Genomic DNA, 27424 nt, shown 5'->3' with positions numbered 1-27424 from the left:
TGGTAGAGAGAGAGGGTGTGTGTGTGTTTGAGAGAGAGAGAGACAGAGGGAGAGAGAAAGAATAGAAATAGAGCGAGAAAATAATTAATTAAAGGTTAAATAAATAAAACATGTTTTTTTAAAGAGAGAAAGCGAGAGAGAGAGAGAGAGAGAGAGAGATCCTAATGATGATAAGAAAATATACCAGGTTGATGAAAAATAACAAATGAGTCAGTCAGTTTCTAAAGCCTCCCCTACATTGTCCTGTAGAAAATATTTGTTATCAAGAATGTATTGAGACAAACGATTACAGGTATGTTTGACTTGATGCGTCAAGAAAAGTGTCCTAAATTACATCAGCTACAACTTCAGGCACTGTCTGTACTCATTAACTAAAACAGGAACACTAACCAAAGGTATGAGTACTACAATGAGTCTCTGGTCAGGTGGTCACTGTAAGTCTGACATGATCTGCTGTGTCACAGGCTGGCTAGGCAGTTCCAAACAGATCCAGGTGTGTTAGGCACAAATAAAAACATAATAAGTTAAACAAGAAAATGGGGAGAGAGAGGGGGAAAAGGTATAGGCTCCCTCGGCCAGGTGTGACGTCACATACAGGGAAAGGACGTGCATGCAGGGGAAATTTCCCCCTACTGAGGGGAATTGCGTTAGCTTTTATAGCCTTATGCCAGCAAGTGGGGTCTGACTCACCCTGTCATAAAAAAAGTATGCGACAAGGGAAGTCTCCATGGTAACCCCCCTCCCCTCACCCATTTGCCACACTCACCTGTGCCTCTCACATTCATTAATTATCACTCAGTCTGGTGACATCACCTCTGATATTCTTGGTATTTGATGTCTGAGTTCTCCTGCCCTCTACATATCAAACTCCATTTGACCCAATGGTTTGGAAATAAACATTAGTGAGAACTTGAATCTACACCTCAAGGGCCACAGATTGACAGTCATTCTCCTCCTACTCTGGAAAGAGTGCAAAAGTCAAGCCAAAAAGGCAAAGATGAGGACTATTTCACTGCTTATAGGTGCAACAATAGCTGCCCGGACACCAATCCTAGGCTTTTAATCACACAAAGTCAACATTGCCTCTAGAGTGTACTCGGTATGGTTTTCATGCTTTTCATTTGGCCTGGACAGTCATACTGCTCCCACAAACAAGCAAGCTAATTGAGCTAGCATGTGCAAAGAGCCTATTGTTATGGTGTACACATTGCAGAGACTACCTACATAAACCAGGTTACATGTATCACTGTGGAACCACCAAAAGGCAGCCTGGTTACACCAGCAACAAACCAGTGCAGCATGGGTGACAGGGCCTTCTCACACGTGGCCCCTCAGCTCTGGAATGCGCTACCTACAGATGTAAGGGAGGCAGCTTCAATTTATATGTAATTTTTTGTGTGACCCAACCAAATTCACACAGAAATCTGAGATATAGATCTACTTGAAAGCAAGTCACATAAGCGGTAGATCTGCTCTATGTGCGATATTTCTATGTTTAAATTCTTAAGTTTAGTTTTTGCTTACTTTCGGTTTGGTACACCAGCTACAAACAGCTGAAAATAAAGTATTTTGGGTTATTGAAAATATATTTCACAACGGTTAGATGGTACAATGATTCTCCACACTACGCATTGCTTGTTTTGTCAGATAAACTGAAATTAGGCAAACTATTAAAAGTTTTACAACCAGGAAATGGCAAAGTGTATTTTGTATCAGTAGGTAATGGTTTGATGTATTATGCTTGTTTTTTAATGTATAGTTGCAGAATGTTGTTTGTGTTTTGTTTTCTTCCTTAGGCGCATTGAGAATGGGAAATGCACTTAATAAAATAAAAAAATGTTATTAATATTAAATTGATTGGAAACAATACACCTCAGGATTAATTTGGTACATCATTGTTCTGATTTGTAGGCTACAATTTGTTATCTGAAAATAAACATCCTTCTGGTCCTAATAGGCCTTCACTTGTGCAAGTTGTGTTATTTTAATGCCATGGGTCTAAATAACCGTACTGAAGGCCTACGAAATACATTCTTCCATCAGTAAGGAATTGGACAGGTAGGCTAAGCAGGTAAATCTCCCTTTACAATAGCAGGTGTTCGATATGGGTTAGGCTAGGCCCTAGGCTAGCCTACTTCGTAAAAAGTCTGTCTTTCTAACCTGGAGTGAGTCTGGTTTGCCGTTGGCTAAACAAATGTCAGGTCAACCCTTGAACGGGAAGTTATATCAGAATAGATAAGTATAGTTTTTGTTTCTAAGGTGGGATAATTGTCGAGGGGGGAGTCACCGGGTTTACATGAAAAGACACAGACACCTTCAAAACAGTAGGCACATTTTTTTGGTGCCCGTTTTGGTGCCAGTCTCTGGGCTGTCATAAAAAAAAAATCCTAAATATTTGAATATATGACTTTTAACATAATTTGGCATAATAAAATCTTAGATCTATTCTAAACCAATGATTAAAAACATTTTCATTCATAAGTTTGCCTTTCAGTCATTTACAGTCGAAGACATAACAAGGAATAACGCAAAGCAAGAAACAATAGGCTACATTATCAAACGTCACTTCCTTCAAATGCAAGCGATCATTATTGACTTATGCTTATTTATTTAGAAATATATTTACTTTTTTATCGAACCATTTATAATTGGTCAGAGCACCATCGTGTATATGGACCATGTCCATACCTACAGAATAGTTCATAGAGAAAGTAGAATTTCTTGGCATGACGCGAGGAGTTATTTATCGTATCCTGGATGAGCGACAGTTTCAGAGGAGTTATTCACCTGATCGTATCCTGGATGAGCGACAGTTCCCGAGTGCCTCGCCCTTCAACGGCTGTTCCCTCCCTGGGGACGTAAAATAAAATAAAGTAAACAGTGTGTGTGTGTGTGCGTATGTGTGCGTATGTGTGATGATAATGTAGATTGTTATTTTTCCATTATAATATGCATATTGTTTATGATCAACATGAATCTGAACAGAGTTGGGGGGCCTCTATCGGGTTTGTGACTAGGCTATGTGACAAAAATAAAAAAGACCTGCGGACCTGACACCTTTGTTGGCGGGACTTCACTACAAAAGGGACTTACCCATTCATTGTAGGCCTGAGCATCACCTGCTTTTGGCATCAGTCACAATATTTGTGGATTGTTACCATAATCAGTATAATCAGTTAAAATGAATAAACCCAATAGGATTTGTTATGATCTTACAGCGCCCTCATTTGGTTGTCAAACTACATGGCGAGTACAATGAGGAGCTTATGGTTTGATGTAGCCATAGAGTATGATAGAAGCCTCCAGTGGCCAAAAGGCCATCTTAGCATGAACAGCGCCATTGAAGGTCTTACACCATTTTTATTAATGCAGTCAACTAGGTGGGACTTTCAACTTCATTGGCTGATCCCTCTTGGTGACCCTGTTGGAGTCATGCCCAACTTGCTCATGAGGAGGGGTCAACCAATCATGAAGAAGAAGATTGACTACTTCAAAATGTATATTGCCTCAATGGCGTTGCCCATCCTTACACAATACAAAAATTAGTCCTCTATCTATCTTTATGGATGTAGCCTCTGCGGAGCCTGTCGAGTCCCCGACGTCGAGATGTACCGGTTTTCAGGGGAAATGGAAAGAGAGACTGTGACGCGACTTTTCCGCTTTTGGCGTTAACGTCCATCTTAACTCCTCCACATTTACTGGATTGGTTAAACCGTGCAGAAGACAACCTCGCCCGGCGGTTTTGCATCCTTGTCAAGACCAGTATGTAGGGCATCTAGTTTCAGGCGTTAGATGCGATGCCTCACATATGACGTTGGGTTGGATTCTCATTGGTTGTTTAGGCTTGGTCATATGACCACACGCTCGAGACGGCGTAGCCAATTTGTAAAGTATTTGCTCTGGAATTTTGTCATTCTGGCAATTGCATTTTGTTTATCTACATTTAGTTGTTAAAAACAGTAGCCTAATGTAACCGGTAAAAACATTAACGATAATTTACATTCGGTCATTTAATCCGTGAAAGATTTCACAAGGCCTGGCCGCATGATTTCAGGTATGGATATGAGTGTCTTGTTGTTTTGCTCGCTTATATAGCCTTTGATCATCTAGGCACGCTCCAAACATCGAAACCAGTGGTGGAAAAAGTACTCATTTGTCATACTTGAGTAAAAGTAAAGATACCTTAATATAAAATGACTCAAGTAAAAGTGAAAGTCACCCAGTAAAATACTACTTGAGTAAAAGTCTAAAAGTGTTTTGGTTTTAAATGTACTTAAGTATCAAAAGTAAATGGAACTTCAAAAATGTACTTAAGTATCAAAAGTAAAAGTATAAACCATTTCAAATTCAGTATATTAAGCAAACCAGACAGCACAATTATTATTATTTTTTTTGACGGATAGCCAGGGGCACACCAACACACAGACATAATTTACAAACGAAGCATTTGTGTTTAGTGAGTCTGCCAGATCAGAGGCATTAGGGATGACCAGGGATGTTCTCTTGATAAGTGTGTGAATTGGACCATTTTCCTGTCAAAATGTAATGAGTACTTTTGGGTGTCAGGGAAAATGTATTATTATTATTATTATACATTATTATCTTTATGGAATGTAATAAAGTAAAAGTTGGCAAAAATATATTTAGTAAAGTACATATACCCCCAAAAACTACGTAAGTAGTACATTAAATAATTTTTACTTAAGTATTTAACTCCACTGGTTGCAACAATGTTATGGCTATAATGTAACCTCTGCAATACTCATGCAATATGATATCTACTTGATTGACAAGTTCAGCAAATAAAAACAGGAAATTGACTCATAGGCCTACACTGTGTATTCCACACAGAACACTTTCAATATGCATAGGCAATTGGTGGTTTCGACGCTCAATTTACTGGCAAGGGAGAAAGAGGAACATAAACACAAAATCTGAAACAATATGTTCTATCAAGTCTTCGTTTCACTATACCATGGACATGTGGAACTACGCATAACCGTGTTTGTCCATGACTTAATGCCAATTACCATGGGGCAAGCTCCAAATGTAGCCATCTTATCTTCCATAATGACATGGTCATTGAAGATAACCATTTAAGGGTAAAGTTTGAAAGAAGTAGCATTTTCTCTAACGCTGACTCACCTCATAAGCATGTTTCCTCGTATTTACCCTACAAATGTAGTTATTCTTACGAAGAGATAGACTAGGCCAGCCACAAGACAAGTTTTGTGATGCTCCTTGTTGAATTTAGCACTAACAATATGCCATTTGTTTGACTAAAAGCACTTGTTATTTGTGTCTTTGAGAACCAGTCATTAGCAAAGCAAACAATGGTCAACATGATTCTATTAATGTTTTGCCTTTAAGTTCGTACAGCTTGATAGCCTATTCATAGTCACTAAAGCCCTGCCCTCAGTCGAGGCTTCCCACTCGTGACTTGCAGCTCTGAAGAAGCTAATTTAACTTCTCCTCAGAAACGGATATGTTTAAGCATATCTAAGATGCTTCTGCTTTTCTGGAACATTTTGTCCAGAAATGGCGTATTATCTTATTGGAGTCATGAGCATAGGAAATGCGTTCTACAAATTAAATGTCAAGCCACAAGATGTGCTCTGGAGTATCTCGTGCTGTTTGTCAAATGATACAGTGCATTTGGAAAGTATTCAGGCCCCTTGATTTTTTTCCCACATTTTGTTATGTTACAGCCTTATTCTAAAATTGATTACATTTATTTATTTTCATCAATCTACACACAATACCCCATAATAACAAAGCAAAAACAGGTTTAGAAATTTTAGCAAATTTGTAAAAAATAATAATAAATGGAAATCACATTTTCATAAGTATTCAGACCCTTTACTCAGTACTTTGTTGAAGCAACTTTGGCAGCGGTTACAGCCTCGAGTGTTCTTGGGTATGATGCTACAAGCTTGGCACACCTGCATTTGGGGAATTTCTCCCATTCTTCTCTGCAGATCCTCTCAAGCTCTGTCAGGTTGGATGGGGAGCGTCGCTGTACAGCTATTTTCAGGTCTCTCCAGAGATGTTCGATTGGGTTCAAGTCAAGGCTCTGGCTGGGCCATCAAGGAAATTCAGAGACTTGTACTGAAGCCACTCCTGCGTTGTCTTGGCTGTGTGCTTAGCATTGTTGTCCTGTTGGAAGGTGAACCTTTGCCCCAGTCTGAGGTCCAATCAATTTGTAGAGACATTTCAAGGATGATCAATGGAAACAGGATGCACCTGAGCTCAATTTCTTGTCTCATAGCAAAGGGTCTGAATACTTACGTAAATAAGGTATTGCTGTTTTAAAACATATATAAATTATCAGACATTTCTAAAAACCTGTTTTTGCTTTGTCGTTATGGGGTATTGTGTTTAGATACATTTTTTAAAATCCATTTTAGAATAAGACTGTAACTTAACAAAATGTGGAAAATTCAAGGGCTCTGAATACATTCCGCATGCACTGTATGTAAAGTGTGCACCATATAGGCCTGTGCATTGTCTTGAACACCTGCCTGCAAACACTCCTGGCCTGTAGCTTTGACATCAGTCATTCTTCTATAGTGTTAATGACATCTTGAACTTTCTTTATTATGAATAGGTCTTGACAGAATTGGGGGTGGGGGGGGGGCAGACGTAGTGTGGAGACGATGGTATGTCGTCGGTGGAATAACATTACTGACTGAGAGTACTGTATTCCACCATTCATTGTGATATAGGGGCTCAGTTAGTAAGGTCACTCATCACGAACTATAGAGATACAGCTCAACATGTTTCCTGTCACTTCAACCACAAACAGCAAGGCACTTATCCCTAATTGCTCCTGTAAGTCACTCTGGATAAGAGCGTCTGCTAAATGACTAGAATGAAAAAATATAGCTTGGTCTTAAATTATTTGATGTCATTTTCTTCTGTTCTGTTTAGAGCCTTTCTGTGCTGCATTTTCTGATCAGAATCCTGAAGAACTTTGTCAAAAGAGACAATACTCTGTAACAATGATTTCTGATATTCCCTACGAGAAGGTAAGGTTTTTGTCAGTACTGTTGTCCATAAGTTTTGATGGAATTTTGTGTCTCAGTTTTCTAACTCCTTAATATCTTCTTCTGGCGCAGATGTGTAATGTGGAGTCGAGGAGAGAAGAGTCCTGCAGGAAAGCACAGATGGTATCCAATATTAATGATATTTACCAAGCAACCTAATGAAAATGGTGTAAAAAGATGATTAGTCAGTGGCCAAGGTTGTGAGTTAAAAGGGAATGTACCCTAAATACATTTTCATGTGTATTTCTAGTCAATCCACTACGCATATCATAATTTAGCATACGGTTGCATCATATCTATCGAAACACCCCGTCTGTCAAAAAGTTGCATTTAACACTTTACACTTCTCTTCTATGCCAGTGATTATTAGAAAGCAGCACAAATTATCTTCTGTGACCAATGTTCAATAGAGCCCTGCCTGAGCCTTACCCATGCCTGCAACGTTCAGGCCCTACCCTCCCCAGGCCAGATTGCTTCTGCCTGAAATAATTATTAACATCCATTAGCTTCTCCTCTCTCTCTGTCACCTGCTCCCTGAGCACTGCTAGCTCTGCTCATGATGGCTCTGCGTGTGTCTGAGTATCCATAGCAACGGCTCTGCTTAGGCTGCTCAATGATGAGACATGAGCGAGCAAAGAGCATGGCTGTTAGCTGCTTTTCTTCACTCTAAACTCCGACAAAACTCAAGGAACATTATTATTTTCTGATGAGGTTGAAGCACTTTTGACACCTACACGTTGAACCAAGTTCAACCCACACACCGTCCATTCCACCCAGTTAGAGAGGGGAATCTTGGGAGTTGTAGGAATTGACTCAAACTGGCAATTGGGAACATCAAGACTGATCAGGACATTCAAAGCTAGATATCTACTCAGGGATAGTTTTGAAACTCAATTTTGTGTGTGAATGTGTCTACTAGGGACAACTGAAAACAACAACCACTGAATTACATGGGAAAAATAGTCCTTTAAACAGACAAACTCAAACGGGACTCATGATTTCGATCACTAATGGCGCCGGAGGAGATGGCTGCTGTTTTACGGGCTCCTGACAAATTGTGCTCTTGCGTGTGTTTTATTTTATGTTATTTGTAACTTATTTTGTACATAATGCTTCTGCCACTGTCTCTTATGACTGAAAATAACTTCTGGAAAAAAGGACAGCGATTACTCACCTCGTACTGGACAAAGTTTTTTATTTTATTTAACGAGTCGGAAATAAAGGATTTACTTCAGACACCGGACAAGGACCAAATCCCTGTCATTCGCATGAAGAAGAGACGGGTATCGGGGACATAGGTCGGGGTGCCTTGTAAGGATCCGACGGCGAGTGGTTAATCCGCCTCTACCATCAGTCCTATTAGCCAATGTGTAATCATTGGATAATAAAATGTATGAGCTCCGATCAAGACTAACCTACCAACGAGACATTAAAAACTGTAATATCTTATGTTTCACCGAGTCATGGCTAAACGACGACATGGATAACATACAGCTGGCTGGGTTTTCCATGCATCGGCAAGATAGAACAGCTGCCTCCGGTAAGACAAGGGGTGGCAGTCTGTGTCTTTGTAAATAACAGCTGGTGCACAAAATCTAATATGAAGGAAATCTCAAGGTTTTGCTCACCTGAGGTAGAGTATCTCATGATAAGTTGTAGACCACACTATTTACCAAGAGAGTTTTCATCTATATTTTTCGTAGCTGTCTATTTACCACCACAAACCGATGCTGGCACTAAGACTGCGCTCAATGAGCTGTATAAGGCCATAAGCAAAGAAGAAAATGATTGTCCAGAGGCAGAGCTCCTAGTGGCCAGAGACTTTAATCCAGGCAAACTTAAATACATTTTACCTCATTTCTACCAGCATGTTACATGTGCAACCAGGTGGGAAAGAAATCTCTATACCACCTTTACTCCACACACAGAGATGCGTACAAAGCTCGCCCTCCATTTGGCAAATCTGACCATACCTCTATCCTCCTGATTCTTGCTTACAAGCAAAAACTAAAGCAGGAAGTACCAGTGATTCGCTCAATACGGAAGTGGTCAGATGAAGCAGATTTTAACCTGTTGAGGATGGGGGCGCTGTTGAGACTATTTATGCTAATTGGGTAATTTTTGAAACGGCTTCCCACAAAATCCTTGATCGTACAATATGCATATTATTATTATTATTATTGGATAGAAAACAGTCTATAGTTTCTATAGGAGTTGAAATTTTGTCTCTAAGTGGAACAGAGCCCATTCTACAGCAATTTCCCTGACATGGAGTCAGATTTCAGAAATGTTGGCCACTGTTCTGAAGTCAGTTAAAAGGGCACTGTTATTGCTATGACTATACGGACACTTCTTACGTCTTCCCCTGGATGCCTTTACGTGATGACGATTCCAATGGGGTCGATTGCGCGTTCACAGGCCCTATAAATTAAAAAACCCTGTAGCTAGCAAGTCTTTTCTTGGTGCGTAACGCGCGTGGAGGACACCGACCCGCTCCTGTTCCAAGCGTTAATTTAGCCTGTTATATTTCTCCAGTCATCTTTTCACTCGTTATAGGAGTTAAAAACATCATAAGGTAGTTAATTTAAAGCGTTTTATAGCAATTTATATCCGTTTAGTGCGATTTTGGGACATTTATTTTTGAAACGATGTGAATAGTTGGGCACGCTTTTCAGTTCATCCCGAACGCAGTTGGCATTTCCACATGGCAAGAGGACAGCTTTCCACCAAAAGACGATTACTCCCAAGAAAGGATCCTTTGCCCAAGATACTGATGGAAGAACAGCTCAAAGTAGGACATTTTTATTATGATAAATCGTGTTTCTGTCGAAACATTTTAGTGGCTTAGGACGCCATGTTTTTTGACGTAGCTTCGCTTGGCGCAAACTGTATTGAAAAGTAAGGATAAATTAAAAAATGTAATTCCGCAATTGTATTAAGAATTAAATTGTCTATCAATCCCTGTCCACCCTATATTTTTTAGTCACGTTTATGAGTATTTATGTATAAGAGTAGATCACTGTCTAAGTGGCGCAAGGACATTTTCTGACCAGCTGAGCTACATTTCACATTGTCTAACCATGATTTTGGTGGCTAAATATAAACATTTTCGATCAAACTCTATATGGATTGTGTAATATGATGTTACAGGAGTGTCATCTGAAGAATTCTGAGAAGGTTAGTGAAAAAATTAATATATTTTTGGCGATGTTGACGTTATCGCTCACTTTGGCTAGAATCAATGCTGGGCTGCTATGTGCTATGTGCTATGCTAATATAACGATTTATTGTGTTTTCGCTGTAAGACACTTAGAAAATCTGAAATATTGTCTGTATTCACAGGATCTGTGTCTTTCGATTCGTGTATGCTGTGTATTTTTACGAAATGTTTGATGATTAGTAAGTAGGTAAACACGTTGCTCTAAGTAGTTTTTCTATTCCATTTGTGACGGTGGGTGCAATTGTAACCTATGCCATCTACCTGAAATATGCACTTTTTTCTAACAAAACCTATCCCATACCATAAATATGTTATCAGACTGTCATCTGAGTTTTTTTGTTGGTTAGGGGCTATAAATATCTTAGTTTAGCCGAATTGGTGATGGCTACTGGTGTTGGTGGACAAATAAAAGATGGTGGATTATGCTAATGTGTTTTTAGGTAATAGATGTACATCTTTACATATTGTGTCTTCCCTGTAAAACATTTTAAAAATCGGACATGTTGACTGGATTCACAAGATCTGTGTCTTTCATTAGCTGTATTGGACTTTAATGTGTGAAAGTTAAATATTTTTAAAAAATATTTTTTTTGAATTTCGCGGCACTGGTTTTTCAGTGGGGGGGGGGGGGGGGGGGGGTGCCGCTAGCGGCACGCTGATCCTAGACAGGTGCTACAGGACTGTTTAGCTAGCACAGACTGGAATATGTTCCGGGATTCTTCTGATGGCATTGAGGAGTACACCACACCAGTCACTGGCTTTATCAATAAGTGCGACGACGTCATCCCCACAGTGACAGTACATACCCCAACTAGAAGCCATGGATTACAGGCAACATCCGCACTTAGCTAAAGGGTAGAGCTGCCGCTTTCAAGGAGCGTGACTTTAACGCGGAAGCTTATAAGAAATCCCCCTATGCCCTCCGACGAACCATCAAATTGGCAAAGTGTCAATATAGGAGTAAGATTTAATCCTACTACACCGGCTCCGACACTCGTCGAATGTGTCAGGGTTTGCAAACTATTACGAACTACAAAGGGAAGCACAGCCGCGGGCTGCCCAGTGACACGAGCCTACCAGACGAGCTAAATTACTTCTATGTTCGCTCCGAGGCAAGCAACACTGAAGCATGCATGAGAGCACCAGATGTTCCAGATGACTGTGTGATCACGCTCTCCGTAGCCGATGTGAGTAAGACCTTTAAACAGGTCAACATACACAAGGCCGCAGGGCCAGACTATTACCAGGATGTGTACTCCGAGCATGCGCTGACAAACTGGCAAGTGTCTTCACTGACATTTTCAACCTGTGCCTGACCGAGTCTGTAATACCAACATGTTTCAAGCAGACCACCAAAGTCTCTGTGCCCAAGACCACCAAGGTAACCTGCCTAAATGACCAACTCGTAGCACTCATGTTTGTAGCCATGAAGTACTTTGAAAGGCTGGTTATGGCTCACATCAACACCATTATCCCAGATATCCAAGACTCACTCCAATTTGCATACCGCCCCAACAGATCCACAGATGACGCAATCTCTTTTGCACTCCACACTGCCCTTTCTCACCTGGACAAAAGGAACACCTACGTGGGAATGCTATTCCTTGACTACAGCTCAGAGTTCAACACCAGAGTACCCTCAACGCTCATCAATAAGCTAAGGACCCTGGGACTAAAGACCTCACTCTGCAACTGGATCTTGGACTTCCTGACAGGCTTCCCCCAGGTGGTAAGGGTAGGTAACAACACATCTGCCATGCTGATCATCAACATGGGGAGAACCCCTCAGGGGTGCGTTCTCAGTCCCCTCCTGTACTCCCTATTCACCCATGAATGCATGGCCAAACATGACTCCAACAGCATCATTAAGTTTGCCGATGACACAACAGTGGTAGGCCTGATCACCGACAATGATGAGACAGCCTATAGGAAGGAGGTCAGAGACCTGGTAGTGTGGTGCCAGGATAACAACCTCTCCCACAATGTGATGAAGACAAAGGAGATGATCGTGGACTACAGGAAAAGGAGGGCCGAGCACGCCCCCATTCTCAACGACTGGGCTGTAGTGGAGCAGGTTGAGAGCTTCAAGTTCCTTGGTGTCCACATCACCAACAAACTATCATGGTCCAAACACACCAAGACAGTCGTGAAGAGGGCACGACAACGCCTATTCCCCCTCAGGAGATTAAAAAGATTTGGCATTGGTCCTCAGATCCTCAAAAGGTTACAGCTGCACCATCGAGAGCATCCTGACTGGTTGCATCACCGCCTAGTATGGCAACTGCTCGGGCCTCTGACCGCAAGGCACTACATAGGGTAGTGCGTACGGCCCAGTACATCACTGGGGCCAAGCTTCCTGCCATCCAGGACCTCTATACCAGGTGGTGTCAGAGGAAGGCCCTAAAAATTGCCAAAGACTCCAGCCACCCTAGTTGCTACCGCACAGCAAGCTGTACCGGAGCGTGAAGTCTATTTCCAAAAGGCTTCATAACAGCTTCTCGCACCAAGCCATAAGACTTCTGAACAGCTAATCAAATGGCTACCCGGACTATTTTCATTGACCTCCCCTCCCCCCTCCCATTTTTACGCTGTTGCTACTCTCTCTTTATTATCTATGCATAGTCACTTTACCTTTACCTACATGTACATATTACCTCAATTACCTCCACGAACCTGTGCCCACGTTGACTCTGCCCACGTTGACTCTGTATGTACTGTTCTTTTATTGTTGCTCTTTAATTATATATATATATTTTAAATGTATTATTTTTTAAATGTATATATATTTATTTATGTTTTACTTCATTTTATTTTAGTAAGTACTTTCTTAACGCTTATTTTCCTTAACTGCATTGTTGGTTAAGAGCTTGTAAGTAAGCATTTTACTGTAAGGTCTACACCTGTTGTATTTGGTGCATGTTTGATTCTATTCAACCTCAGTTCCATAACCGTTATCTCATTCCTCTTTGGTCAGGATGGTCTGGTCAGGGTCACCTCTACATGACTATGCTCATGCCATCTCTGTGTGTAGTATTATAGGTGTCTGCTGGGTCTCACTGGGGTGGCCAGTCTGCTATTGGCTGCCGTGTTCCTCCAGACCCTGCTTCTTCCCATGGTTAACTCCTCCCCAAACAAGCCTGGCTTCAAGCTCCCACTTCCTCTCACTGACACCTGCACCGACCCCTGCAAGTGAGTGGGCCTCTGTACAATGTCTAATTTCTCACTGTTAGTGTGCTCACTGTAAACATCTTATTCTGCTCATTCATTCTCTATTATTCTGCAGCTTTAACTCATTTGTGGTTACGTGGTTAACCACCATTGTCATGTTTTGCAGAACAGGTGCTTTCATTAACTGTTCAAGGATTTAGTAAAACAATGACGCTTCCTTTTTCTCTTCCAGATTCGTTCTATTGGAGAGCATCCCAGAGGGGTTAGAGTTCAACTCTAGTGTCACCAACCCATCCATCTACCAGGCTTGGCTAAACCTGATTAGTGAGGCTCGCAGTAGCGTGGACATTGCGTCTTTCTATTGGACTCTCACCAACAAAGACACAGGCTCTCATGAGCCAACGGCAAATCAGGTGAGTGTGTTCTGTGATTGGCAGGCAATGCGATGCCGTTCTAACCTGTGGGCAGTTGTGGCTTATTTTAGTCTAAACAGTTGTTTCGTCTATAGGGTGAGGATGTCCTGAATAGGCTAGCGCAGGTGTCTGGGAAGCTCTCTGTCCGCATCGCTGTAAATACACCAACAGAGTCCCAACATCAGGAAGACCTCAATCTATTACAAAGTTCTGGTAAGGGGTTCTCTGACCGTGCATTTATGTTTTCAATTCCATTGAATTTGCAAAAGTTACTTTGACCCCAATCAAGCTGCTAACTACAGTAAGGAAGTATTAGTCTGTTTGCTCTTTGTGGTGATAATGGTAGCTAATTTTTTAGGTGCTGATGTAAGAGCCGTGAACATGCGGGATTTGACCACTGGAGTACTTCACACTAAGTTCTGGGTGGTGGACAAGAAGCACATCTACATTGGCAGTGCCAACATGGACTGGAGGTCCCTTACCCAGGTGAGTCTCCTCTGTCCCCTCACACTCAGCCTCACCCCCATATTATTTTTTTTTAAAGTTAACAATAAAAAAAAGTTGTTGTTCGAAAATGTAACTATATGAGTTCCATAAACCATTCGAAAAGTTATGCTTGTGGTTTTTTGGAGGATGTAATCATATTTCCTTGTTCTTTTAAAGTGTAAACATTATATCGCAAGTTTGCAGTGTCAGGGTATTGTCTAAAATGTACACATCAAGTGTTGGGAAAGTAGCTTTGGTTCAGTCTGTCCTCTGTTGTCCTGTTTAGGTGAAGGAGCTGGGGGCTGTGGTGTACAACTGCAGCTGCTTGGCTGCAGACCTGGGGAAGATCTTCGAGGCCTACTGGTACCTTGGGCAAAAAGACACACCCATCCCGTCCTCTTGGCCCAGCAGTTTCAACACTCCTTACAATAAAGACACGCCCCTGCAGTTGCCACTCAACGGCACAGCCTCCCACGTGTATCTGACGGTAAGAGTTGACTAAACGTGAACGTTTTCAATAATCCAATAATTGGATCATATAATACAAATTGGACCGGTTTGTGAAGTCTGGTTAAGGAATTCTCCATGTTCCTTTTCTCTGGTCCTATGTTAGACATACTACTATACTTAATTTGACTGTGCTGTACCCTCAGAGTTCTCCACCATCTTTCTGTGCTGCCGGGAGGACCGGAGACCTGCAGTCTATTCTCAGTGTGATGGAGGACGCGCAGGAGTTTATCTATATCGCTGTCATGAACTACCTGCCCACCATGGAGTTCTCGCGACCCAAACGGTCAGCCTTCTATTTTAATGTATTAACCTCACCAAAGTTTACGATATGTATTCAGTGTATAATTAATAAAGCACACAAGGCTTAGAGCTCCCGAGTGGGGCAGCGGTCTAAGGCACTGCATCTCAGTGCCAGAGGCGTCACTACAGTCCCTAGTTTGAATTCAGGCTGTATCACATCCGGACGTGATTGGGAGTCCCATAGGGCGGCGCACAATTAGCCCAGCGTCGGATGGGTTTGGCCGGTGTAGGCCGTCATTGTAAATAATAATTTGTTCTTAACTGACTTGCCTATTTTAATAAAGATAACCATTTTCTACAAAAATAATAATTTGCCAATATGACTCTGGCCTAACCCTCTGTGTGGCGCCCTCTGCAGGTACTGGGCAGAAATTGACACTCAGATCAGACGTGTGGCATACGAGAAGCAGGTGAAGGTGCGTCTGCTCATCAGCTGTTGGGCCAGCACTTCGCCTGTCATGATCCCCTTCCTGAAAGCCTTGGATTCAATGCAGAAACCCAAGGCCAAGCTGGATGTCCAGGTGGTGAGTAGGACCTCTCGCTACTCATGCACTTTACTTATCATCATTAATATGGTAAGGTCCTCCACAAGAGAAATTGTTAAATATTAAACTCTTCTTCACTGTTTTACAGAAACTCTTTGTTGTGCCAGCCAATCCCAAGCAGAAAGAAATCCCCTTTGCCAGGGTCAACCATAACAAGTACATGGTGACAGACAAGGTCGCATACATAGGTGATTCTGCTCTCTCCTAGATAACATCATGCTACTGTATAATGCAAATCAACAATTTCTGATGTTAAAACCAGAGGTAACTTCTCAGACATCATGCGCAACCTACAAAATCAGATCCCTTGCACTATAAAATGCAACGTTATTGTGTTTCCCATTGATCACCAGGTACCTCTAACTGGTCTGGAGACTATTTTGTGAACACTGCTGGATCGGCTTTGGTGGTGAACCAAACAGCTGCCCAGTCAGTGGAGCCTACGGTCCAGGCACAACTACAGGCTGTGTTCGAAAGGGACTGGGACTCCGCCTACAGCACCCCAATCCACCAGCACACCGACCTCAAAATGGTGTGTTAGATACAATACTACACTCTAGACCAGGGTTTCCCAACTCCAGTCCTGGAGTACCTCCCAATAGCACACATTTTTGTTGTAGCCTCTGGCAAATTTGGGGGGGATTCAACTCATTGTGGGCCTGATGATTAGTTGACAAGTTCAATCTGGTGTGCTTGTCTGGGGCTACAATACAGAATGTCTACTGTTTGAGGTACTCGAGACTGGAGTTTGGAACCACCACTCTAGAATGTTACAGGGCCTGTGTCCTCCAAGCCAGCAAGGGGAGGAATGGATTCTAATCAGCAGGTGTTTCTGCGATGATTTCTTAAATTGCAGCACAATTTTTTTTTATAATTGCAGGAGTAGCAGGAGATATGTACTGTAGCAGAAGATGGGTAAAACGATGCTGCCCTCTGCAGCGTCAATGGGCCTATCACATCAATGATCAAAAGACAAGCCTGTGTGTTAACAATAAGGCATTATCAACTTCAACTCTTCGGGAATAAATCCCAGTGAATCTCAGGGAGGTTGAATGTTTGGACTGATGTTTCTTGGCATGCTGGTTTGATCCTTTTACTCTTTATAATGTATGTTTGGTGTGTTGTGCCTCGTTCTTCTATGCAGCCTAGACTAGGTTTTTTAATTCAATCATTCTGAATCCTAGCTTTAAAACAAGTATGTTTCCCATAGAATTGTGCAGTAACTGGATTCATGTGTGCAATTAAGTCCAGAATTTTTTTCTTCTGGAATTTGCACTGCGTGGCGTGTCTAATATGAGCAGTACAGTTGAGAATGTTATAGCAACTGTCAAAGTACTGAAGTGTTTAAAAGCACTGCACTGTGTATTATTTGGCAAGCACTGTTACTGTACAATATTGATCACATTTTGTACACACTTCTTCCTTTGTGGTAATGCCCCTAATAAATTGAATTTAAACAGTTGTCTGTCATTTCATTTTTAGCAGTTGTATACACAAGTGTTTAGAATAAGTACGTCTATCCTCCCTCTCTATCTTATTTCAGTACCATGAATAATGCATGCAGTCTTGCAAATTATACATGTATTTATCCACTGTGCAGTCAATATGAAACTCATAACCACAACATTTTCAGAGGGCTGTTTTAAAAAGCGGGTCTACTTGTCTATTCAGGCCTGCTTTTCATTGGCAGAGTGTCTGTTTGCTGTATAGAGGAGATCACGTTGATCCCCTCCCTCCAGGAGACTCAGTAGTGGAGGTATTGCTGTTGCGTATGGCTACAGCAGGCTGGGGGGCCGTAGCCCAGGTACGAGGACACCTCTGGATCCGTGGTCCACGCCGGCCACCATTGGCCACAATGACAGGTGTAGCCTTCAGGTTCAAAATTGAGAAACTGGATCTCCTGTGGGAGAGTGGGACACCAAAATGGAAAATTACAAAAACGTTCCAGAATTATAAACCCCACACCATTTATACATATTGTATCTCCAACATGACATACTCTTACCTCCAAACCATAATCACAGGCTGCCTCCTTTGCGTTTGCCTGCTCCCTGGGCCCTGCAAGGTCCTGTTGGGTGGTGGAGTCCCTAGAAAAGAAACTGAAGCCTATGGGCTCACCTGCTTTGTCCACCTGGGGCACAGAGGTGTAGCTCAACCCGTGGGTAGGATCGGACCGTGAGGATCTGGCCACTGGCTGCCTCAGGCGCTGGCTCTCACACAGCCTGGTGAAATAGGACAGCATGGAGCCACTCTCTGGTTCCTCCCTGCTGGTGGAGCCTAAGTGATGACAGTCTAGCTCAGTCTCCTGGAAGGCAATGCTTTCACTTGGTTGGAGGCCAGCTTGGAGATCTGAAGGTATCACAGAGCTGGACGGATGGAAGGCACACTGGACGTCCTTGTCCGCCCATACCTCCATGGTGGTCTCCAGGCTGGCCTCATCTACAATGCATAGGCTCTCCATCAGGTCTTCAATCAGTGCTGTGGGGGACTGAGGCACACTGGGGACTGGGGTCTGCTGGGAGAGAACCCCATTGTTACCTTGTAAACCCTCTGAGGATGGTGGATAGCCCTCCCTGTGGTCATGGTGATTTTGAACCCGTGGACATGACTGGTGGGCCTCCTTCTCCCTGGGGTACAGGAACCGCTGGCCTCTCTCGGCATTTAGATGGTGAGACCTACAGCTGTCTCCCTCTGGAGCTGTATCCTGAATCAGGGCTTCACGGAGGGCCTGAGCGGACTTCTCGTAGTAGCGGTGGAAGTCTGGGTACATGCGTAAGTGTTGCATGTTGATGAAAGGATGGTGTACGGCTGCATTGGGTAGGATCCTCTGGTGGGAGTCCAAGGTTAACATCCGCTTGAGGAGCTGCACCATGCTCCGGCGGTCCTCAACTTCTGCTGCCATGTCTTCGTTGCGGAGCTCTGGGTCGTGCTCTGTGAAATCCATGGTCTCCAGCTGGTCCAGGGAGGAGAGGATGTACTTCCTCCGATCTGTCGATCCCAGCTGCTTCCACTGGGTACGGCCTTCTGTGCCTGAGGGGGGACGTCTCTTGTTGGGCTTGAGCTGCCATTTATTCTCTCCTCGACTGTTGGTGGTGAGCTTGAAGAAATTGTGAACCTTGCTGGCCATGTTGAGCAGATGGGCTTGCGGTAGTCCTTGCGTCTCGCAGATGTACCTCACTTGATCAAACTCTGAATCGCCGGGATACAGAGGCCATCCAAGGAACAACTCTGACATCACACAACCCAGGGACCACATGTCCACTTTCTCACAGAATGGAAGGCCCAGGAGGATTTCAGGAGACCTATAGAACCTGTGAGTTATTTGAAAAACCGGGTAAGAGCAAATATAGGTACTTATTTTCTTTCCCAAATGTTTTGTTTGTGGAAGTGATCATGTTGGGTTCACACAGACACCCTGAATTTGTTTTAATGATCACATTCACAAATACAAGACATCACAAAGCATGTGATGCAACATAAGCTCTCTACCTGGATTGGATGTATGGCTCCTTAACAAAATGCACTTCACTGAAAATACTTGCAGAACCAAAATCAATCAACTTTATGCTGAAAGGATGGCGACAATGATCCACGACCATTATATTTTCAGGTTTCAGATCAGCATGAATGATGGCGAGTTCCTTCAGTTTGGCTAGTGCTTTTATCATCTGACACGTGATGGTCCTGATGTTGCGGACCGCCATCGGCTTGAAACCATTCTCTTTCTGAAGCTGATACAGGTTCTTCTCCAATAGTTCAAAAACCAGGTAATGATTCGTTTGGTCACGGAAGGCCTCGTGAAATTGAACGATGTGGCTTGTCTTCAAATTATTCCGGGAAAGAGCACTTATAAGTTTTAATTCATTTTTTATCACTCGATTTCTGTGAACATCCATTTTCATAATTTTTACCGCCACTAATTCTCCGTCACTCCCTCTCCAGCATTTTGACACTTTTCCGAATGTACCCTTTCCCACTACATCCAAAGTGTGGTAGACTTCAGTTTCAGAATATATATCTCTCATTCTCAGCTTGCTTCCTGGTCTTTGTGGTGATTTTATTTTCAATTATAAACATATTGTCAATAGTTCTAAATCCATGGAACGTTCCCTGGGCGATGTAACAATTCTAAGCATTCTATTTCGAAAGTTTCATCAGAACTAAACTATTTGCAGAAGTTGCAATACCTTCACTTGTTAAATGACCGAGATTTTTAGAAAATCATCATTATCATCATCATCCTCAATCATCATCGATTATATTAGTTGGCTAATACTGATAAGACAAAAAATTATAACAATATTCCTTATGATGATACATGATGAACAAATAATTATTACAGTATTATTAGTATTACATTTATTATTATTATGACAATAATACATAGTCTAAATAAAGAAATGTATTTGTTCACTGTTTTTGTTCCTGAAAAAAATGACTAGGCCTAGCGAATGCCTATATACAGTAGCCTATGCTTGTCTATATGCAAAATTCTTGAGACTACAGTATAATTCCGATGTCAATGGCCTCCACCTAGCCAACCTTTTCCACATCATCAGAAGAAGGAGGGGCATCTATTATGTCAACAGTTACTTTGGGACCGGGCGAAAACGACGGTAAATAAGCCTATTTCAAAAACAGTTACTTTTGCCCTACAGTTTGTAGTTAAATATCGCAGTGGTTTATTGTTTTTCTTTTTAGGAGTGGTTGGTAGGCTATAGAATTGTGCAGTTTATGCTCTATCCACGACAATTGTCCCGTTATCTAATGATGCCGGGCTTCCAAAGTTTTTACAGATTGAATTTCGAACTTCTAGATCAGCGCCAAGTCAACCACCATAAAGCTGAGGTAGGAATACAAGTATTTCTGTTACAACTTTTATTTTATTGGTGATTTGGTAGCCTAAGTTTTTCACTAACCTTTTTGATCACACACACACATTTCTCAATGCGTTTATAACGCGATTGTAGGCTTTCATATGAATGTATTAAATAATTCGAGATGTGACACTAATTTTAATTTATAAAATAATTTTCGATTGAAACATATAGGCTACTACAGGGCTGAGTCTAAGGCAAATTATAGGATGTATGTGGTTTGCTTTGACTTCATTGTAGACTCAGCAATGCCCTGCCAAGGTGACTTTGGGGTAGCCTAACATTGGTGGACAAATCATGCGCAGAACCAGTGTTGGTAAATAGGGAACTACATGTAGTAATTTAACAACATTTTGGGGAAAAGATAAGGGCTGCATTCAATCTTATCGCAGAAGAATCGTTATATATAGCAAGCTCGATTGAAATTTAAAGGCAATGTTCATTTAGACTGCATTCACCGTAAACACATATATCGGCTCATTCGAAAATTACCTTTAAATTTGAACCCGGATTTTACGCGAAACGGAATGAATCCATCCCTTTCATGCCGTTTACACTATATTGGCGGAACTCCCTTAGCCACGCCTTCGTGGGGGGTGCTAACAAGCTATCAAGTAGCTAGGTAGTGCTACATATCAACAGCCATTGTCAGCCAATCCAGTAGGGGTTGGAAGCTATGGTGAGCTTCGATTGGTCACTCACGTTGCGTTATCGCTGAAGGTTTTAATAATGTTCAGCTTTCCCCAATTTTAGTCCCGCCCTGTTCAGCTCCCTCGCCCATGTTCTCAACCTTCCATTGAAAGGTAATGGCTTCCGATGTTTCACCACGCGATGCCTCCTCCTGGTGTAAACTCACCGTTAGCGTCACTTCTTATTTATATCAACTGCTGATCAATCATGGCTAATCCCTTTTAATCTCTGGAAATTCTTTTCTTGCGGGTCCAGTTTTAACACCAAGATTAGTCCTCATATCTCTCAGTGGAGCAGCTAATGGGAATCTTAATACATACGAAATACTCCCAGAATTAAAGCCAAACGGTTGTCTTTTTTTCTCTCTGCATTTATCACTTTCACTTTTTTTTAATGTCAAACCTCCTCCAGGTCACAATAAATCATACTTTCTTTACAAATTCATTTAGGTTAATTTGAACCATTTCGTCATTCAAGTTACTGCCTTGGATGACTGCTCCCAGTGCCAAGAGTAGATCATTGCCATTGCAAATTATGGGCAGCTATTGTGTGCTGGGCATTTTAGACCACCAGAAAGAAAATCTGTATGTTTTTTCCTTTGCTAGTTTGATCAATTACCTAATTGGCCATTCAGTATCTATGGATTCAGATACATTTGAATGTTAAACATTAGTTTTAGTCCGATTAGTAGAGTATATTGCAGTAGCAGTGTTTGAGCACTGGTGGGCAGCATTAATGCAGTTTCCATAGCTGTAGTGAGGTCACATGGTGTGCAGTGCTGCTTCACATTCTCATCAATCGCTCTAGGATACTAATCTCAGAGTCCTATCAGTCAGAATAAGGTATGGACTGGACTATGCCCATGATAAGTTACAGTATGCACTGGACTCTGTAGTGAACACACATGTGCGTCACTCTCTATCACGATCAGATCGCAGAACAATTTCTGTAATGCCATGTCGTCAGGTGGAGAAGTATGCAAAGCACAGCCCAGAGTTTATTTTGGTTTCCCTGTGCCAGTGCCTCCACCCAGTGGGGAAGAGGAGGGAGGGTGGAGAGGTACTTGCCTACAGCCATGGTGGGCAATTAGTGGTGCTGTCCTCTATCAGGACAGGATGCCTCTCTGAATGTTCTGTGTTTACAGAGGAGCTGCTGCTCCGAGCACCACCCTGGACCCGCCGCCCGCCAGCCCACCCTCCTCTCCCCTAATCACTCAGCCTACCTCCTACTTGCCTGCTCCCTGTCCCTTAGAGGGAGACAACTCTGCACTCTCCAACTTTCCCATCAAATTTGATATTGGTTCTGTAGGGCTGAATACCTAACCATTCCTTTTCATATGGCCTGGAATGAGATCTCTATCTTAATTTATATCTAGCCATATTCAGTAACATGGCACTAAGAAACCAAGCTTGATCTCTCCTCTTGACATCAATGAATGATTGCGTGTCCCTCTCTTTGTAAAGTGTACTGAGGAGTTACTGGGCTGTAGTTTTTCACCCCATCTCTGTCTCTATTATTTTAGCTCTCGTTTGCGCTAAACTAAAGGATACTGATCCGCTCCGATCCTCTCCCTATCCAGATTCTTTAGGCTGGACCAGATGCAGACGAGGGGCATGCCTTTGCCGAGCTAGTGCCGCAGTCTGTGATGACTCCATCTGTGGTGTCTGGCTCCTCCGTGGGCAGCAGATGGCTTGAAGGTGGGTTCCTCTTCCACCGCGAGTTGGCTTCCCTCTATTCCAACCTACAGCCCAGGAACCGCATCTCTCTTCCAGTTACGTCAATTAGTTCCAGTTACACAGTTTCCAATCCACAACCTTAGACATGGTGGCTACATTTGGCCCTAGTTGATTTGGGTTGTAGCCACAATGGTTTCTTTCATTATTTGATGAACTTAGTTGTGTATTCTTCTTTGTGACTATCCAATGCCTGTTATCTCATAACTGTAGGACCAGTGGCTGGAGGATCTGCAAGCAAGCGATGGCAGACGGAAACACCATCAAAGCGAGGGATGGCATGGCACTGCAGAGGACCCGACACCAAAGCCCTGGTCTATTGTCCAATCCTATCTAACACGATGACCAGCTCAATCCATTATTGAGATGAGTAGCTCAGCTAATAAAAGTCAAAACACTATTAACAATTAATCCAGTTCATAGCAGTGAAAATGTTTACATTGTTTGTCATAAACAGATTGTTTTTGATCAGTTCTGGCACGTACAATATTTGTCATGATTATGGAAGTGCCAAAAGGTTAGTGCCATCAGGACTATGTATGACCCTTGGATTTGCTGCCAGGTTTATAATACACTGATGTGGGAAATAAAGTACTGTTTTGACCCTGAACTTCTGTCCTTTGTCTCCTCGTGCTTTTGAATGATATCATCCAATTAGGATACTTCTTTTTAAACCACTTCAAGTGTTATTGGATTGTCTGTTGGCAGTTATGAATGGTCAGCGGCAACACTCAGATTTGATCACATTAAGGGGATAGTCTCATGACAGCTAATCAGGTAAGTGGTGGAGTGGACTCAAACTCACTTTGAAATTTGATACCACCAGCTGAAAGTTTCCGAGCTAATCAAGTGTGGATTTAAAAACAATCTGCAATAGCCTTGTATTGCTTCAAATTGATTCATTTTAGGGAGTAAATTTTTTTTTATTACAGAATATTGGTATGTTTTTTTTTACAAATGGTAATATACACAATTAGTGGATTTAGCTATTTCAGCCACACCCGTTGCTGACAGGTGTATAAAATCGAGCACACAGCCATGCAATTTCCATAGACAAATATTGTCAGTGGAGGATAGGATGCCACCTTTCCAAAAGTCAGTTCGTCAAATTTCTTCCCTGCTAGAGCTGCCCCAGTCAACTGTAAGTTTAATGTGAAGTGAAAACATCTAGGAGCAACAACGGCTCAGCCGTAAAGTGGTAGGCTAAGTGGTAGGCCACACAAGCTCAACACTCACTACCGAGATCCAAACTGCTTCTTGTCAGCACAAGAACTGTTCATCGAGAGCTTCATGAAATGGGTTTCCATGGCCAAGCAGCCACACACAAGCCTAAGACCACCATGCGCAATGTCAAGCGTTGGCTGGAGTGGTGTAAACCTTGCTGCCATTGGACTCTGAAACAGTGGAAACGCGTTTTATGGAGTGATGAATCATGCTTCACCATCTGGTGAATCTGGGTTTGGCGGATGCCAGGAGAACGCTAAAGTTTGGTGGAAGAGAAATAATGGTCTGGGGCTTTTTAATGGTTCGGGCTAGGCCCCTTAGTTCCAGTGAAGGGAAAACTTAATGCTACAGCATACAATGACATTCTAGACAATTGCTGTGCTTTCAACTTTGTGGCAACAGTTTGAGGAATGCCCTTTCCTGTTTCAGCATGACAATGCCCCCATGCACAAAGCGAGGTACATACAGAAATGGTTTGTCGAGATCGGTGTGGAAGAACTTGACTGGCCTGCATAGAGCCCTGACCTCAACCCCATCGAACACCATTGGGATGAATTGGAACGGCAACTGCGAGCCCGGCCTAATCACCCAACATCAGTGCCTGACCTCACTAATGCTCTTGTGGCTGAACGGAAGTCCCCGCAGCAATGTTCCACCATCTAGTGGAAAGCCTTCCTAGAAGAGGGGAGGCTGTATAGAAACAAAAGGGGCGACCAACTCCATATTAATGCACATGATTTTGGAATGAGATTTCCGACGAGCAGGTGTCCACATACTTTTGATAAAATACTGTAGTTGCCCAACAAAATCTGAGCATCTCCAATCGTATGTCAGGATGTTCTATTCGGATGCTCAGCATCCTGAGTATATTATGTAACTTATAAGGTCTGCTTTGTTTGTATTCCTGGACCCCTACTGGAGCTCTTTTCTCTCTGCCAGGGCAACTGCAGTCCTCTCAGCAAGGATGGATTAATCAGGTTTCCACCAATTTATGGTCATGGAATATTTGGAATAATGTGTGATGAATGTGCTTTTGTGCTTGTGTTTAAATGTTAAGCTCAGACTCAAAGTCTAAACCAGGGTTCCCTAACTGGCGGCCCGCGACACCTTTTTTTTGTCCCTCAAAAAAACAAATTCTGAACAAAAAATACAATAAATAGTATATATACAGTGCATTTGGAAAGGTTTCAGAACCCTTGATTCTTCCACATTTTGTTACGTTACAGCCTTATTCTAAAATTGATTAAATGTTTTTTTTCCCCTCAGCAATCTACACACAATACCCCATAATGACAAAGCAAAAACTGTTTTTTATAAATGTTTACAAATGTAAATAAAAAAACACTGAAATATCACATTTACATAAGTATTCAGACGCTTTACTCAGTACTTTGTTGAAGCACCTTTGTCAGAGATTACAGACTCGAATCTCCTTTATGGTAGAGTGGCCGACAAAAGCCACTCCTCAGTAAAAGACACATGACAGCCGCTTGGAGTTTGTCAAAAGGCACCCGAAAGACTCTCAGGCCATGAGAAACAAGATTCTCTGGTCTGATGAAATCAAGATTGAACTCTTTGGCCTAAATGCCAAGCTTCACGTCTGGAGGAAACCTGGCACCATTCCTACGATGAAGCATGGTGGTGGCAGCATCATGCTGTGGGGATGTTTTTCAGCGTCAGGGACTGGGAGACCAGTCAGGATCGAGGGAAAGATGAACTGAGCAAAGTACAGAGAGATTCTTGATGAAAACCTACTTCAGAGAAGAAAAAAAAACTTCCAACAGGACAACAACGCTAAGCACACAGCCAAAACAACGCAAGAGTGGCTTTGGGACAAGTCTCTGAATGACCTTCAGTGGCTCAGCCAGAGCCCAGACTTGAACCCGATCTAACATCTCTGGAGAGACCTGAAAATAGCTGTGCAACGACGCTCCCCATCCAACATGACAGAACTTGAGAGGATCTGCAGAGAAGAATGGGAGAAACTCCCCAAATACAGGTGTGCCAAGCTTGTAGCATCATACCCAAGAAGACTTGAGACTGTAATCGCTGCCACAGATTCTTCAACAAGGTACTGAGTAAAGGATCTGAATACTTACAGTACCAGTCAAAAGTTTGGAAACACCTACTCATTCCAGGGTTTTTCTTTATCTTTACTATTTTCTACATTGTAGAATAATAGTGAAGACATCAAAACTATGAAATAACACATATGGAATAATGTAGTAACCAAAGAAGTGTAAAACAAATCTAAACATATTTTATATTTGAGATTCTTCAAAGTAGCCACCCTTTGCCTTGATGACAGCTTTGCAGACTCTTGGCATTCTCTCAACCAGCCTCATGAGGTAGTCACCTGGAATGCATTTCAATTAACAGGTGTGCCTTGTTAAAAGTTCCTTCTTAATGCATTTGAGCCAATCCGTTGTGTTATGACAAGGAAGGGGTGGTATACAGAAGAGAGCCCTAGTCCATATTATGGCAAGAACAGCTCAAATAAGAAAAGACAAATGACAGTCCATCATTACTGTAATCATTACATTACATCCACTCATGTAAACATCTGCCAAAGGGTGAATCTAGTTGATGATCCTTGGTCCAAACCAAAGTAGATTAACTCAAACGGTGAATGTTGTGATGACATAGAATCAATGTGGAAAATGGATTGGATTTGAAAAAAGTCATCAACCTAAGGGAATTTAGTCTTCTGTTCACCAAGCTTTTAACCTAAATTCAATGACATTGTGCATTTTTTTGTTGATTTTACATTGAATTCACGTTAGTTGACAACTCAGCCAAATATAAATTTAAAGAAGAAGTTGAACTGACGTCTGTGCCCAGTGGGTATGCTTCAGATTACTTACATGATCAACAATGTGCTCTGGTAGTACTTCATTGCATTGATAAGTACTCTCGCTTACACTAAGTTATTACACTGTTTGGAATCAAGCTTGAAACGATTGTTGAGCTCTTTCCCCAAGTTCTCAAGTTGTCCCTCAGCCTCAAAGCTCTGTTAGTAGTGGTAGTAGAGTGTGACTGACTGTACAGTATGATCATCTTACTACGATACCCGTTGGCCTGTTTACCACAGGCCAGGCAGGGGAATGTGTTTTTCTTTTGATTATATTGTGGCTGGTTTTGAGCTCTGTCTGACATGGTGTCCATTGACCAGTTAACACTAAGCCTGCTCACAAGGCCGTGTTGGGCCGGGG

The 27424-nt window shown here is 42.2% G+C and overlaps 3 protein-coding genes across 4 annotated transcripts; 1 reads left to right on the top strand and 2 right to left on the bottom strand.

Annotated features, from left to right (window-relative positions):
* Positions 1 to 3587: 3587 nt before the first annotated feature.
* Positions 3588 to 17147, top strand: LOC129821926 (5'-3' exonuclease PLD3-like). Of its 2 annotated transcripts, XM_055879675.1 has the most exons (13): positions 3588 to 4054; positions 6931 to 7028; positions 7119 to 7169; positions 13298 to 13455; positions 13667 to 13847; positions 13943 to 14060; positions 14206 to 14333; positions 14620 to 14820; positions 14987 to 15126; positions 15502 to 15667; positions 15777 to 15876; positions 16042 to 16220; positions 16569 to 17147. In XM_055879675.1, the coding sequence occupies exons 1-13, from the start codon at positions 4045 to 4047 to the stop codon at positions 16572 to 16574; spliced, it is 1536 nt and encodes a 511-aa protein (XP_055735650.1). In that variant the 5' UTR covers positions 3588 to 4044; the 3' UTR covers positions 16575 to 17147. The 2 variants fall into 2 exon arrangements, with proteins under 2 accessions (XP_055735650.1, XP_055735649.1); XM_055879674.1 differs by having other exon boundaries at positions 3589 to 4054; positions 16042 to 17147.
* Positions 17032 to 19154, bottom strand: LOC129821681 (probable serine/threonine-protein kinase dyrk1). The gene is made up of 3 exons (XM_055879273.1): positions 19143 to 19154; positions 17694 to 19049; positions 17032 to 17588 (listed from the first exon to the last, which is right to left on the bottom strand). The coding sequence occupies exons 1-3, from the start codon at positions 19152 to 19154 to the stop codon at positions 17433 to 17435; spliced, it is 1524 nt and encodes a 507-aa protein (XP_055735248.1). The 3' UTR covers positions 17032 to 17432.
* On the bottom strand, positions 18986 to 21751 carry LOC129821927 (homeodomain-interacting protein kinase 4-like). Its single transcript, XM_055879676.1, has one exon. It carries the CDS (start codon positions 19711 to 19713, stop codon positions 19174 to 19176), a length of 540 nt encoding a protein of 179 aa, XP_055735651.1. The 5' UTR covers positions 19714 to 21751; the 3' UTR covers positions 18986 to 19173.
* Positions 21752 to 27424: the final 5673 nt, after the last annotated feature.

Source organism: Salvelinus fontinalis, chromosome 24 (assembly GCF_029448725.1).
Source record: "Salvelinus fontinalis isolate EN_2023a chromosome 24, ASM2944872v1, whole genome shotgun sequence".
Taxonomy (NCBI): domain Eukaryota; kingdom Metazoa; phylum Chordata; class Actinopteri; order Salmoniformes; family Salmonidae; genus Salvelinus; species Salvelinus fontinalis.
Note: the sequence above shows the minus strand (reverse complement) of the source record. Positions and strands in the feature narration are given on the sequence as shown.